The 13,852-nt window shown below is 42.8% G+C and overlaps 1 protein-coding gene across 1 annotated transcript in view; it reads right to left on the bottom strand.

The window, feature by feature from the left end:
* Positions 1 to 13,852, bottom strand: part of LOC126234981 (uncharacterized) — a 551,742-nt gene that overhangs the window by 32,159 nt on the left and 505,731 nt on the right. Inside the window, exon 8 of the mRNA XM_049943720.1 lies at positions 12,848 to 13,313. Within this exon, the coding sequence (XP_049799677.1) occupies positions 12,848 to 13,313 (466 nt within the window). The remainder of the gene's footprint in view (positions 1 to 12,847; positions 13,314 to 13,852) is intronic.

The raw sequence follows: 13,852 nt of genomic DNA, 5'->3' as shown, positions 1-13,852 counted from the left end.
TTTTTGCTTGCTGAATATATAGATTGAAGAACATCGGGGATAGGCTACAACCCTGTCTCACTCCCTTCTCAATCACTGCTCTTCCCTTTCGTGCTCCTCGACTCTTATAACCGCCATTTGCTTTCTGTTCAAATTGTAAATAGCCTTTCGCTCCCTGTACACCTCTGGAAGAAAGAAAAAAAAAAAAAAAAAAAAAAAAAAAAAAAAGTTGTTCAAATGGTTCTGAGCACCATGCGACTTAACTTCTGAGGTCATCAGTCGCCTAGAACTTAGAACTAATTAAACCTAACTAACCTAAGGACATCACACACATCCATGCCCGAGGCAGGATTCGAACCTGCGACCGTAGCGGTCGCTCGGTTCCAGACTGTAGCGCCCAGAACCGCACGGCCACTCCGGCCGGCTTCTGCAAAAAAACGAAAGAAAGACGCGAAAAGAATGAAGTACTGTATTGTAGTGTTACAATTTCTAAGCCACCCTTCTGAAGGTGACGTAAAAATTATAACACTACAATACAGTACTTGACATTTTTCACCTTTTTTTCTCTTTCACATTTCTGTTAATAATTTCAGATTATAAATGGACGCAGTGTCAGGGTTTTCGCTAATCATGGAGGTAATAAAGGGAGGGAGGTGTCATTACGTCACGAACGTGACGCTGATGTACGCCGTCTTAGCTAGCCTAAAACATTAGGTTCACTGCATTCATACGTCCATGGTACACGGCGTAATGCTTTCCAGTGACATCACTCTGACGTGTCCGTGCCTAGTTTCGACGGTGTTGGACGCTTTGATTTTGTGGAGACATAGTTGTTTCATCGAAACTTCCAGATTGCGTTGTCTAGGGTCTGCTAATCGATCCGATGCTAATCTAAAGTTTAAAGGAGTAACAATTCATTCGTAAGTGGAGCCGTTCAAGCAATATTTTCTTTTGTAGACATGAATTATGGTTGCGCCGTCAACTTTCCAATTTATTTCTGTCATTTGACTTCAGATTTGCCTTACTTTACTCAGCGTCCGTTCTTTCTCTTGTTTTCTGCGTTTTTCATTGCCTTTCAAATCACAAACGCTCCCACATCCGAGCCACGTTGTATCAACGGTCTCGTCCCCTCACGATACTCGGCTACGTAACCGCGCTGATTGTTGAGGCAGCATCTCATGCCCTATGTTCGTCTCGCCAATAATTATTCGTTGTTTACATTTTCTCCCTCTTTCAGAAAGATTCTAGCTGGAACAGGAGACAACGATCACGTTTGGTGTGTATGATTGTGTTGATGTGTGCTCCTTCTCCGCTTACTTTCTGAAGAAGGCTTTGGTTGAAAACTTGTGTGAGCACTCTTTTCGTCGTGCCTGCTTGCTGCTCGGCATGTGAGTAGCAGTCTATCCGTTTCACAGTATAGTTATTCCCCAATGAGGTTTGTTGTAGATAATCCACTGCACTTTAGCAGGAACAATGATGTACATATAATTATACTACCAGAAGAAAAAAAATGACATTCGTTACACCACATTAAGGTAGTCTGTAGCACAAATAGGGGTTCACAATGCTGCAACCGAAAGTTCTGATCACTTACCCACTGATGTAAAATGACAATCAGCAAAGTAATACTGAAACTAAACTGAAAACGTTTCTCTTTGATAACTCCCCATATTCTGCGGAAAATTATCTGTGTGTAAATGATGATGGGTAGTAATTACTAATATCTGTCTTTAACTAAAAAACGTAAGAACTAATTAATGATCAGCATGGAGGCATTTTTACAAAAAAAAAATTGATGTCAATATATAATAACTCGTTCCATATCATTACGATTTATCGTGCAAGTGATAACATGGAACATGAAAGCAAGCAAAGAACTTTTGTTATATCAGAAAGCATGCTACAGTATTATATACTTTGAAAACCTCAAAATGAATTTCAAAAACAAAATCAAACGGATGATAAAAAAGTAGATGTATATTCCAATTGTGCTATGTTTGCTTATTCCAGAAAACCTGAGAGTTACGGGCGAGAAATATTCCGGGAAAAGAAGCAAATAGCTACTGTTGGAAAGGTAGGTCTACATCTTATACAGGTTAAGCTATTATTACTAAAAAGTTGCTCCCATACATGTTACAGAAAAATAGCCATTTTAAGGGGTCTTAAGCTTTTGAGAACATTTCCTTAGTCACATTTATAGCATTTCACAATGCTGGAAGATGTTTAAACTTTTTCATCTTTTTTATCCTGTAAATTGCTATTATTGGTCAGACACTGAATGACGACACATCATAAGAGAGAATTCAAAGTGAGAAGATATGTAAATTACAGTGAAACTGTATTCTGCACGTAGATATACACTATGTGATCAAAAGTATCCGGACACCCCCAGAAACATAAGTTTTTCATGTTAGGTTCTTTGTAATGCTGCCTACTGCCAGGTACTCCATATCAGCGATCTCAGTAGTCATTAGACAACGCGAGAGAGTAGAATAGGGTGCTCCGCGGAACTCACGGACTTCGAACGTGGTCAGGTGATTGGGTGTCACTTGTGTAACAGTTCTGTACCTGAGATTTCTACACTCCCAAACATCCCTAGGCCCACTGTTTCCGATGTGATAGTGAAGTGGAAATGTGAAGGGACACATACAGCACAAAAGCGTACAGGGTGACCTTGTCTTGTCTGACAGAAAACGCCGACACTTCAAAAGGGCCGCCGGCCGCGGTGGTCTCGCGGTTCTAGGCGCGCAGTCCGGAACCGTGTGACTGCTACGGTCGCAGGTTCGAATCCAGCCTCGGGCATGGATGTGTGTGATGTCCTTAGCTTAGTTAGGTTTAAGTAATTCTAAGTTCTAGGGGACTGATGACCACAGCAGTTGAGTCCCATAGTGCTCAGAGCCATTTGAACCATTTGAAAAGGGCCGTAATGTGTAATAGGCAGACATCTATCCAGACCATCACACAGGAATTCCAAACTGCATCAGGATCCACTGCAAGTACTATGACAGTTAGGCAGGAGGTGAGGAAACTTGGATTTCATGGTCGAGCAGACATTTGAACAATGGAAAAACGTTGTGTGGGGTGACGAATCACGGTACTCAATGTGGCGATCCAATGGCATGGTGCGGGTATGGCGAATACCCGGTGAACGTCTCCTGCCAGCGTGAATAGTGTTAACAGTAAAATTCGGAGGCGGTGGTGTTATGGTGTGGTCGTGTTTTTCATGGAGGGGGCTTGCAGCCCTTGTTGTTTTGCGTGCCACTATCATAGCAAAGGCCTACATTCATGTTTTAAGCCCCTTTTTGCTTTACACTGTTGAAGAGTAATTCGGGGATGGCGATTGCATCTCTCAACACGATCGAGCAACTGTTCATACTGCACGGCCTGTGGCGGAGTGGTTACATGGCAATAACATCTTTGTAATGGAATGGCCTGCACAGAATCCTGACCTGAATCCTATAGAACACCTTTGGGATGTTTTAGAAAGCAGACTTCGTGCCAGGCCTCATCGACCGACATCGATACCTCTCGTCAGTGTAGCACTCCTTGAAGAATGGGCTCCAATTCCCCAAGAAACCTTCCGTCTCCTGATTGAACGTATGCCTGTGAGAGTGGAAGCTGTCATCAAGGCTAAGGGTTGGCCAACACCATACTGAATTCCAGCATTACCGATGGAGGGCTCCACGAACTTATGAGTCATTTTCAGCCAGGTGTCCGGGTACTTTTGATCACATAGTGTACCTCTACGCAGACGTGTTTCTTTGACATTTCAATAATCGTTCGCTTTGTTGACATGCACAAGATACGATAGCATGCCTTACTTCTTTCCTCTTTGCACACGGTTATGGGCTAGCAAAGAACACGTATACAAGCTTTTTTGCAAACAGTAACACTAAAAATGTTGTGCATACGACTTGAAAGCTGAAAATGGAATGAACAAGAAGCAGTACCGAGAGCAGTAAGCAAACAAGCATTGCTTTCGGAGTTCCAGTTTCATTTGCTATTGATACAAATACAATAAAAGTGGCATAAATGGATTATGAAAGTATGCTTTTCATGTCACTTCCTTCTGTTTCCGGCTATCCGAAGTGTAGCAGCGAAAAACAAGTTACGTTAACGAGGCCAAATGTGTCTTATTACTGGAGCAAATACACATTCAAGAACAGAAAAACGTTTGAAATTGCTTTTTTGACACTATGGTATTTATGTAAGCTCTGGAATTTTTAGTAATTAAAACACTTGTTGCATACACACGACAGAAATAATGAACAAGAATCAATCTTACACAGTAGTCTGCTAATGTTTTGGGCTACTTAAAATGGCGACAGGCCCCGCCACTCTGGCTTCAAAACAACGTACAGCGTAAGTCTTTAGTGTCACCTCCCTTCTTTTTTTTCCTGCATGGTAATAGCAATCTGTAACAAAAGATGATCTCGGTACGGCATTAACATAGTTGGCACGGGACAGAGGGGAAATGTGTCTGGAGCATGGAGATAAAAAAAAGAAGGGAGGTGGCACGAAAGACTTAGGCTGTACGTTGTTTTGAAGACAGAGTGAGCGCCATTTTAAGTAGCCCTGAACATTAGCAGACTATTGTGTACGAGTGCTTTTTGTTCATTATTTCTGACGCATGCGCGCAATAACTGTTTTAAATACAAACATTATAGAGCTTACATGAATATCATAGGTTAAGGAAGGTAATTTCGAACGTTTTTCTGTTCTTGAATGCGTATTTTTCTCTAGTATTACGAAGCAGTCAGTGTGACGGCACGAGGAAGTGTTATGCTGTGAAATATGGGGTATGAATAAGGTGAACCTAATATTTTGGGTCAGGCAAACCTGCGTTTCTAGCATTTGTAGACTTAGAGAAAGCTTTTGGCAATGTTGACTGGAATACTCTCTTTCAAATTCTGAAGGTGGCAGGGGTAAAATACAGGGAGCGAAAGGCTATTTACAATTTGTTCAGAAAGCAGATGGCAGTTATAAGAGTCGAGGGATATGAAAGGGAAGCAGTGGTTGGGAAGGGAGTGAGACAGGGTTGTAGCCTCTCCCCGATGCTATTCAATCTGTATATTGAGCAAGCAGTAAAGGAAACAAAAGAAAAACTCGGAGTAGGTATTAAAATTCATGGAGAAGAAGTAAAAACTTTGAGGTTCGCCGATGACATTATAATTCTGTCAGAGACAGAAAAGGACTTGGAAGAGCAGTTGAACGGAATGGACAGTGTCTTGAAAGGAGGATATAAGATGAACATCAACAAAAGCAAAACGAGGATAATGGAATGTAGTCAAATTAAATCGGGTGATGCTGAGGGGATTAGATTAGGAAATGAGACACTTAAAGTAGTAAAGGAGTTTTGCTAATTGGGGAGCAAAATAACTGATGATGGTCGAAGTAGAGATGATATAAAATGTAGACTGGCAATGGCAAGGAAAGCGTTTCTGAGTAAGAGGAATTTGTTAACATCGAGTATAGATTTAAGTGTTAGGAAGTCGTTTCTGAAAGTATTTGTATGGAGCGTAGCCATGTATGGAAGTGAAACGTGGACGATAAATAGTTTAGACAAGAAGAGAATAGAAGCTTTCGAAATGTGGTGCTACAGAAGAATGCTGAAGATTAGATGGGTAGATCACATAACTAATGAGGAGGTATTGAATAGAATTGGGGAGAAGAGGAGTTTGTGGCACAACTTGACTAGAAGAAGGGATCGATTGGTAGGACATGTTCTGAGGCATCAAGGGATCACCAATTTAGTACTGGAGGGCAGCGTGGAGGGTAAAAGTCATAGAGGGAGACCAAGAGATGAATACACTAAGCAGATTCATAAGGATGTAGGCTGCAGGCTGCAGTACGTACTGGGAGATGAAGAATCTTGCACAGGATAGAGTAGCATGGAGAGCTGCATCAAACCAGTCTCAGGACTGAAGACAACAATGTTTTGGGCTAGTTAAGATGGTGGACATCGGCTTCAAGTTTGGGACGTAATGCTACCTCCCCACGTTTTTTTATCTCGATGGTAAAAATCTAAATTTGAATATGTGTAGTGAGGTTTACATGTTGAATAAACTGTGTGCACGCCGTAGTTTGTAACTAATCTAAGATTTTTCATATGGTTCAATAATTGTCACCGTGTAGGTGAATATAGTATGTCAAGTTTAGGCGGGTAAATTTCAGCCATGGGAGATTCTGTTGTAAGTATGGTACTGGAAATTTCAGTTGTGGGGGGTCTTTGTAGACACGTCACCGAGACGTGAGTGACAGCTAACAGCGTTGCAAGCACCCGCGGCCATCGATCGCAGTGCTCGCAGGGCTTCCTCCTATATTGTCTGCGCGGCAGACACACACGCCAAGTGGTCGCCTCTTCACTTCTGCGGCTCGCCAGGGGAGCTGCCTACCTGACTGTTGCCTTTTGCAGTGTCCAGCCCACTGTCCAGCCCTACAGACAAAATTTCTGCGGTAAGTTCGTCTTTTGAGAGGGTTATGCACACACTGTGTGCTGAGCGCCTTTCTCCAGAAGACAGGATTCACTGTGATCGAATGGCCTGAGCTATCTGCTGACATTGATCACAATACTTGAGTCGTCTACTAAAAGACGTAATTCTCGTTGTTTTATATTACGTGGAAGGTAGTTTACATATATGAGAAGCGGTAGTGGACCTAAGATTGATCCTTGTGGAGGTCCGCAAGTAATTTCTCCCTAATCAGAAGAATCTGCCCTGCTTACGTTGGCTGAATTACTAAGCTGCAGCTCTCTCCAGTCTTCTGTTGGCTAAACTATCAATTATGTAAAACTTCAGTTTGCCTCTGAAGATAAATGTGATCCCCTCAGTCAAATGATTTAGACAGGTGGGAAATACTAACCGGTGCTACGCCATAAAATTTGAGGGTAAATACATGAATGCTATTTACATTTGAGAAACTCTTCTGAAATTCGAACTGTGATTTGCTGTGAATATATACGATCTTCTAAATTTTTTTTTTTTTTTTTTTTTGATAATCATGTCACAAACGGAACAGGTCAGTAATTATTGCTATCTTTCCTGTAGCTTTTCTCGTGGAAGGGTTTACCAACGGCCCATTTAAATATCTCCAGGAAAATGCTCTGAATTATTTATGGATTACATATTTCAGAAAAGACAGTGCAAATGAAGTGGGGTAAACTCTTTGGTACTCAGTAGGAAACATCATTAACTCCAGATGAGCATTTATTTTTGCGAGAATTTATTATTTTCTTAATTTCGGAAGGAGTAGTGGTCGAGACATCCGATTTAATAACATTTTTGAGGTCATTCTTTTTTGTATATACTGCTACCATTTTTCTCTCTGCGTTCAAAATTGACAGAAGTAAGTACTAGCTTGGTATCACCACTCTTCAAATTATTTCTGAAGGTCAGAAGGGAAACTGAAGTCTGTGCCTATGTGTTCAGAAAAACTGCACGAAGAAGAGCTGCCCGCTCAACAACGCCACAGCGAGAGTGGTGCGGAAGCAACCAATCATGGCTCAAGTTTCAGGATGCGTGGTGTGGGTCGAACGTAAGTGAGGTTGACATTCTCGCCTGGTGAGCAGTGATACTACAAATGAAATGCGCCTAAGGGTACGTTTATGCTGCAACCTCCCTGCCCATCGCCATAGTCCAGCGATGAGAAGTCTAGTGAGCCCTACGTCACTTTTAAACTGCAGCATTGCTGCCGCTACGATCTTTGTCAGGTGTGGATATCAAGCTGGTTTGTGTTTGGAAATGAAATGAAATGTCGTGTGACGAGGGCCTCCCGTCGGGTAGACCGTTCGCCTGGTGCAAGTCTTTCGATTTGACGCCACTTCGGCGACTTCCGCGTCGATGGGGATGAAATGATGATGATTAGAACAACACAACACCCAGTCCCTGAGCGGAGAAAATCTCCGACCCAGCCGGGAATCGAACCCGGGCCCTTTGGATTGACAGTCTGTCGCGCTGACCACTCAACTACCGGGGGCGGACTGTGTTTGAAACTGTGACCATCGCCGCCCATCCTGAAACTTGAACTGTGATTGGTTGCTTATATGTCACTGCACCAGCGCTGTTGTTTTAGAGAAGAGCTCTTTGTTTATATGGTTTCTCACACGCCGCAGGTCTACATCTCTTTCTCCATCTAAATCCACAGCCTACAAACCACTGAAGTACAGGTACTTGCCATTGTAGCACATACACTATCTGATGGAAACAACCCGAGCAAAACAACGAGCAAAACAACCCGAGCAAAACAACCCGAGCAAAACAACCCGAGCAAAACAACCCGAGCAAAACAACCCGAGCAAAACAACCCGAGCAAAACAACCCGAGCAAAACAACCCGAGCAAAACAACCCGAGCAAAACAACCCGAGCAAAACAACCCGAGCAAAACTATGTGGGCACCTATTAGCGGACATTAATGTGGGGTGTGTCCATCCTTCGGCTTTACAACGGCTTAAACTCTCCTGTGAACACTTCCAATGAGGTGTCGACATCTGTCGAGGAACGGTAGCTCATTCGTCTTCAAGAGCTGAAGCCAGAGAAGATAGAGGTGTTGGACACTGAGGCCTGCAGGGAAATCTACATTCTAATTCATACTAACTGTGTTCCACTGGGTTCAGGTTGGGACTCTGGGAAGGCCAGTCTATTTCATGAGTGTTACTGTTCACAAACCATTGGCCCAAAGACTCTGCTTTATGATGTGGTGCAGTGTCATGCTGATTGAAACAATCATCGTCTTCAAACTGTTCCTTTACTGTGCATAGTACAAAATCCTGTACATACATTCATTTGTTTTTGAGACATCAGTCTTCTGACTGGTTTGATGCGGCCGGCCACGAGGTCTCCTTCTGTGCCAACCTCTTCATCTCAGAGCAGCACTTGCAACCTATGTCTTCAAATATTTGCTGGATGTATTCCAATATCTCTCTCTACAGTTTTTTCCCCTCTACAGCTCCCTCTAGTGCCATGGAAGTATTTCCCTAATATCTTAACAGATGTCGTATCATCTTATCCCTTCTCCTTGTCAGTGTTTTCCACATATTCATTTCCTCTTACCTTTCAGTTCACCCAATTTTCTACATTCATCTGTAGCACCGCGTCTCAAATGCTTCGATTCTCTTCTTTTCCATCTTTCGCACAACCCATGTTTCACTACCTTACAATGCTGTGTGCTAAACATACATTTTCAGAAATTTCTTCCTCAAATTAAGGCCTATATTTGATACTAGTAGACTTCTCTTGGCCAGGAATGCCCTCCATGGTCCGTCTGTCATTAGGTATTTTGCTGCCTAGGTAGCAGAATTCCTTAACTTCACCTACTTCGTGACCATCAATCCTGATTTTAAGTTTCTCACTGTTTTCATTTCTGCTACTTCACATTACTTCTGTCTTTCTTCGATATACTCTTAGTCCATATTCTGTACTCATTAGACTGTTCATTCCATCCAGCACATGATGTAACTGTTCTCCACTTTCACTCAGGATAGCAACGTCATCAGCGAATCGTGTCACTGATATTCTTTCACCTTGAATTTTAATTCCACTCCTGAACCTTTCTTTTATATGCATCATTGCTTCTTCAATGTACAGATTCAGCATTAGGGGCGAAAGACTACATCCTTGTCCTACACCCTTTTTAATACGAGCACTTCGTTCTTGGTCGTCCACTCTTATTATTCTCTGTTGGGTCTTTAACTTATTGTGTATTATCCGTCTCTTCCTACAGCAGAATTTCGGACATATCTCACCATTTTACATTGTCGAACACTTTTTTCAGATCGACAAATCCTATGAAAGTGTCTTGATTTTTCTTTAGCCTTGCTTCCATTATCAACCGCAATGTCAGCACTGCCTCTTGGTGCCTTTACCTTTCCTAAAGCAAATCTGATCATCTAACAGGTACTCAATTTTCTTCTCCATTCTTCTGTATATTATTCTTATCAGGAACATGGACGTATGAGCTGTTAAGCTGACTCTGCGATAATTCTCTCACTTGTAAGCTCTTGCAGTCTTCGGAAGCGTGTATATGATATTTTTCCGCAAGTCAGATGGTATGTCGCCAGAGTCGTACATTCTACACACCAACGTGAATAGTCCTTTTGTTGCCATTTCGCCCAAAGATTTTAGAAATTCTGATGGAATTTTATCAATCCTTCATGTCGTATTTGATTTTTAATCCTCCAAAGCTCCTTTAAATTCTTATTCTAGATCCCCTATCTGTTCTAAATCGACTCCTGTTTATTCTTCTATAATATCAGACAAATCTTCCACCTCAGAGGCCTTCAATGTACTCTTTTCACCTATCCGCTCTCTCCTCTGCATATCCTAGCGCATTTAGCGTTTTCGTAAGGTGACCATACCCTAACCACGAAGAATACCGCCAGGAAACATTCTCCAGCTATTCGTCAAATCCACGCCCTTGCATCGGAATGCATATGGTATAGCATCTTTTATCACTACAAATCGCTTGTTTCCAGTCATTCACTGTCAATGACGTCACCCTTTACACCACCTCCAGCTTTGTTTAGCATTTCCTACAGAAACTTGTGGATTATATGGAGCTGCTCAACCACTGTACCCGATTCTTCTTGACTCCCTACACATAGCCATTGCACTAGATGGACTGCTGATAGCTCTTTGGAATAAAACGAGCGATTCCTTCTGCTGATTCCATGTGATTTTCAACAACCACCCCTCAGCAGTGCTCGGTGATCTCTAACCATTAGTGTAAGAGGTCTGAGTAGTGTCAAATGGGACAACCACAGCTAAACATACACATCACCAATAGTCGACGTAGGCATCGTTAGAAGGATTGAAATGTCCCTGGTGGATTTGTTACTCAGGTGACTCCCTGACGTATTTGTTCCTCAGGTGACATCTAATGACTTGTCCACGTTCGAAACCACTATTCTGTTCTGACCAACACATTCTGCAGTTACACGTAGCTTCACTACGGCCAACACGGTACTCCCCGCGTTCTTTTAAACTGATGGGCCCACTACTTGTACATCCGGTAGTGAACTGGACATTACATAGGGACGTCCGGATAATTTTAGTGAGATAGTATATAAAAGTTTCTTCCCATTCCATGACCGCTTAAATGCCTCTGTGCCAGCTGTAAGTAGTGTCATCTTGTCTTCGCGGTCCCTGCAAGAACAGTATATAGGGGGCTGCTGTATATTCCTGGTTTGCTCACTTAATACTGACACTTAATCACCGTAAGTCGTCTTTAGTGAGAGAGTTTGCGTCTGTCTTCAAACATTTGCCATTTCAGTCTCTTCTGTGTTACTGTGACTGTCTCCGGTAGATCAAAGAAACATGTGGCCATTGGTGTTGCCCTTGTTCGTATATGCCAAATAACTGCTGATATTCCTGTTTGGTATGGATCCCAAAAACTTTAGTAATATTCGAGAATAGGTTGTACGTGTGCTGACTGCATTTTACCACTATCCTACTAATGGAACTACAACAAAAAGACAGTAGTATTTGTTGTGAGCTTACGAGATACCTTCAAGAGTTAGAATTACATATGAAGATTTTACCAAGCAGTTATTTCTGCCGTTTTAGAGCACAAAACTGTCTTGGACAGGTGGCGTACTGAGCATCATAATGGATAATATTAGTTATAAAAAATTTTGGAAACCATCTGTCTGCTTCACTTGATTTATCGTATTCTGCTCTTCGATAGAAAAGGGACGAAAATCCTTGCATGACAGACTTAGATAATGAAGTATATGTGTATAAAAACTGACGAAATGTTACCTCGGTCAGAGTAGACGTATCAACGAATCACTTGGCTACAGAAAAAGTATTAATGACGTTGTGCCGAATCTTCTTATATTTAACTGTTTGTGGTTTAGTAATATTTAAAATAAACAGGAAACTTTGTTGTGACATTTATAACTGTCTCGAGAAGCGAGGTGAAATAATAGGTGAAAGTATCTACAGTTTGGACATTCTGCATTCAAAGTATCGCCTCCCCTTTCTCTTTGTCAATAATCGCAATTCTATTGTGAACAAACCATTGTTACTGTCCCCAGACCGTGCAGATAATGTAGTTTTCATTTCACACCTTTGCAAGTAATGCTAACAGCTGGGCATTTTAACAGGAGCAAGGTAAAAGCTCTCGGCAAGCAGCGATGTGCCAGCAGCAGGGCTGCAGTATAAACTAACCATAAGAATTGGATCTCTAAAAATTAAAACGAGGAAAGAGACAAGCTCAAAATTTTACAAGAGAATGGTAGGTCCAGTGCTTGTTTATGGAAGTGAATTGTGGGTTACAATGGGATTTCTAACAGCAGTGAAGTAACGCACAAGGGATGACAGATTTCGAAATTTGAAAATTAGGGAGGAACTGAATGTATTTAATACCCTCAAAAAATACAAGAAAATAGGAGAAACTCCAATAAATACCTGGAAAGAAAGAAGAAATATTACCTCCGCAGATAAGAAGATTTAAGCCAATTGGGAGCAGGATGGTGATGAATTAGCTCCCAGTAGCAAAGAGCAATAGTAGCCAGACAGTGCGATATGGAGGTACACGCTATGGCTGAGGATTTCCTGCCTGAGGTATAGGGTGAATATGAACATTGTTAACCACATGGTTGTGTGGGGCTGCCTTTTCTGTAAGCAGACTGCAAGAGGAATAGTTCTGTTTCAAGAAAATTTGCCAATTCGCACAAGAGTTACTTCATTGGCGATCTCTCTAAATAGATTGGTTACTTCAATGTAAAAGGACGCTTAGAACGAATAGATGGTTCTTCATTGGGAAAAATGTTTCAGAAATGTAGTGGGGAGTACGCAGTTTTGCGTTATTGATGGAGAAACCAGCCACTGTGGCACTACGTAGAGTACATCAGCATGTGCTGAGACGCACCTGTGGGTGTTGGCTGGCGAGCGGTGTCGGTCTATGGCGGCCATGTCCTCCTGCAGGCGCCACACCTTGTCCTCAGCGGCGGCAGACAGCTCCTGCAGGCGCGCCAGGCGCCGCTCCGCACGGCGCACCCGCCGCCGGCACGCCAGTTGGTTGTTGCTGTTGCTGCAGCTGTTGTTGTTGCTGCCTCCGCTACTGCAGCTGTTGTTGGTCGTCGTGTGGGTGGGGGTTGGCTGCTTACTGCTCTGCGCGCACAAGACGGCGGTAGCCTCGCGACCCACGGAGACCCCTCGCCGCCTGTGCAGCTGTTCTCCGAGCTGCTGCTGTTGTGGTTGCAGGTGTTGCTGCTGTTGTTGGACGCGCTCCTCGAACAGGCGGCACATGTCTCTCACGGCAGACGTCACGGGGCCGGCGCGCAGGTCGTGCAGCGAGCGTGCGCGCTTAGCGCCACAGCCGACCACGTCAGCACCTGCCACAGTAAACGGTATCACCTGATGAAGGTACCGACTAAATAGCTTCGAAAAGCTTGTGGCGTTTACTGCTCTTCAGAACTTTCTCCCAAGTGGTATAGCTATGTGTAACTTAGCAGACCTTCAGAAGAACATGTCGATTCTGAATCTTTCTGTACAATGATTGCACTCCTGCATACCTCATCACATATCAAATTTTCTGCCATGAGGAGTAGTCAAAGTTTGAATTATCACTTAAAAAAATACAGTGGCGTGCTGAAAAGTAATGCACACGAACTTTTAATTCTCTTCTATATACTGGTTGAAGCACTACACATCGTGCGTATTATTTTGTCAGCTTTACCACTTCACTGATGCAAGTTGCAGAGGGTTCTGAATTGTAACATGGAAATATGTAATGTAGCTGTGCCGGTGCATGAGACATCCTCAGAAAACTCAAATTTGAAGAACTGGTCACAACATGGAGCACCCTCTTCTTCAGCATGAGAATTTAAGACCACGCATCAGCGCTGAAACATCTGCAACCGTCCAACGCGTT

The sequence above is a fragment of the Schistocerca nitens genome, chromosome 2, assembly GCF_023898315.1.
Source record: "Schistocerca nitens isolate TAMUIC-IGC-003100 chromosome 2, iqSchNite1.1, whole genome shotgun sequence".
NCBI classification, from domain to species: Eukaryota; Metazoa; Arthropoda; class Insecta; order Orthoptera; family Acrididae; genus Schistocerca; species Schistocerca nitens.
The sequence above is the reverse complement of the archived record's forward strand: the minus strand, read 5'-3'. Positions and strand labels throughout refer to the sequence as shown.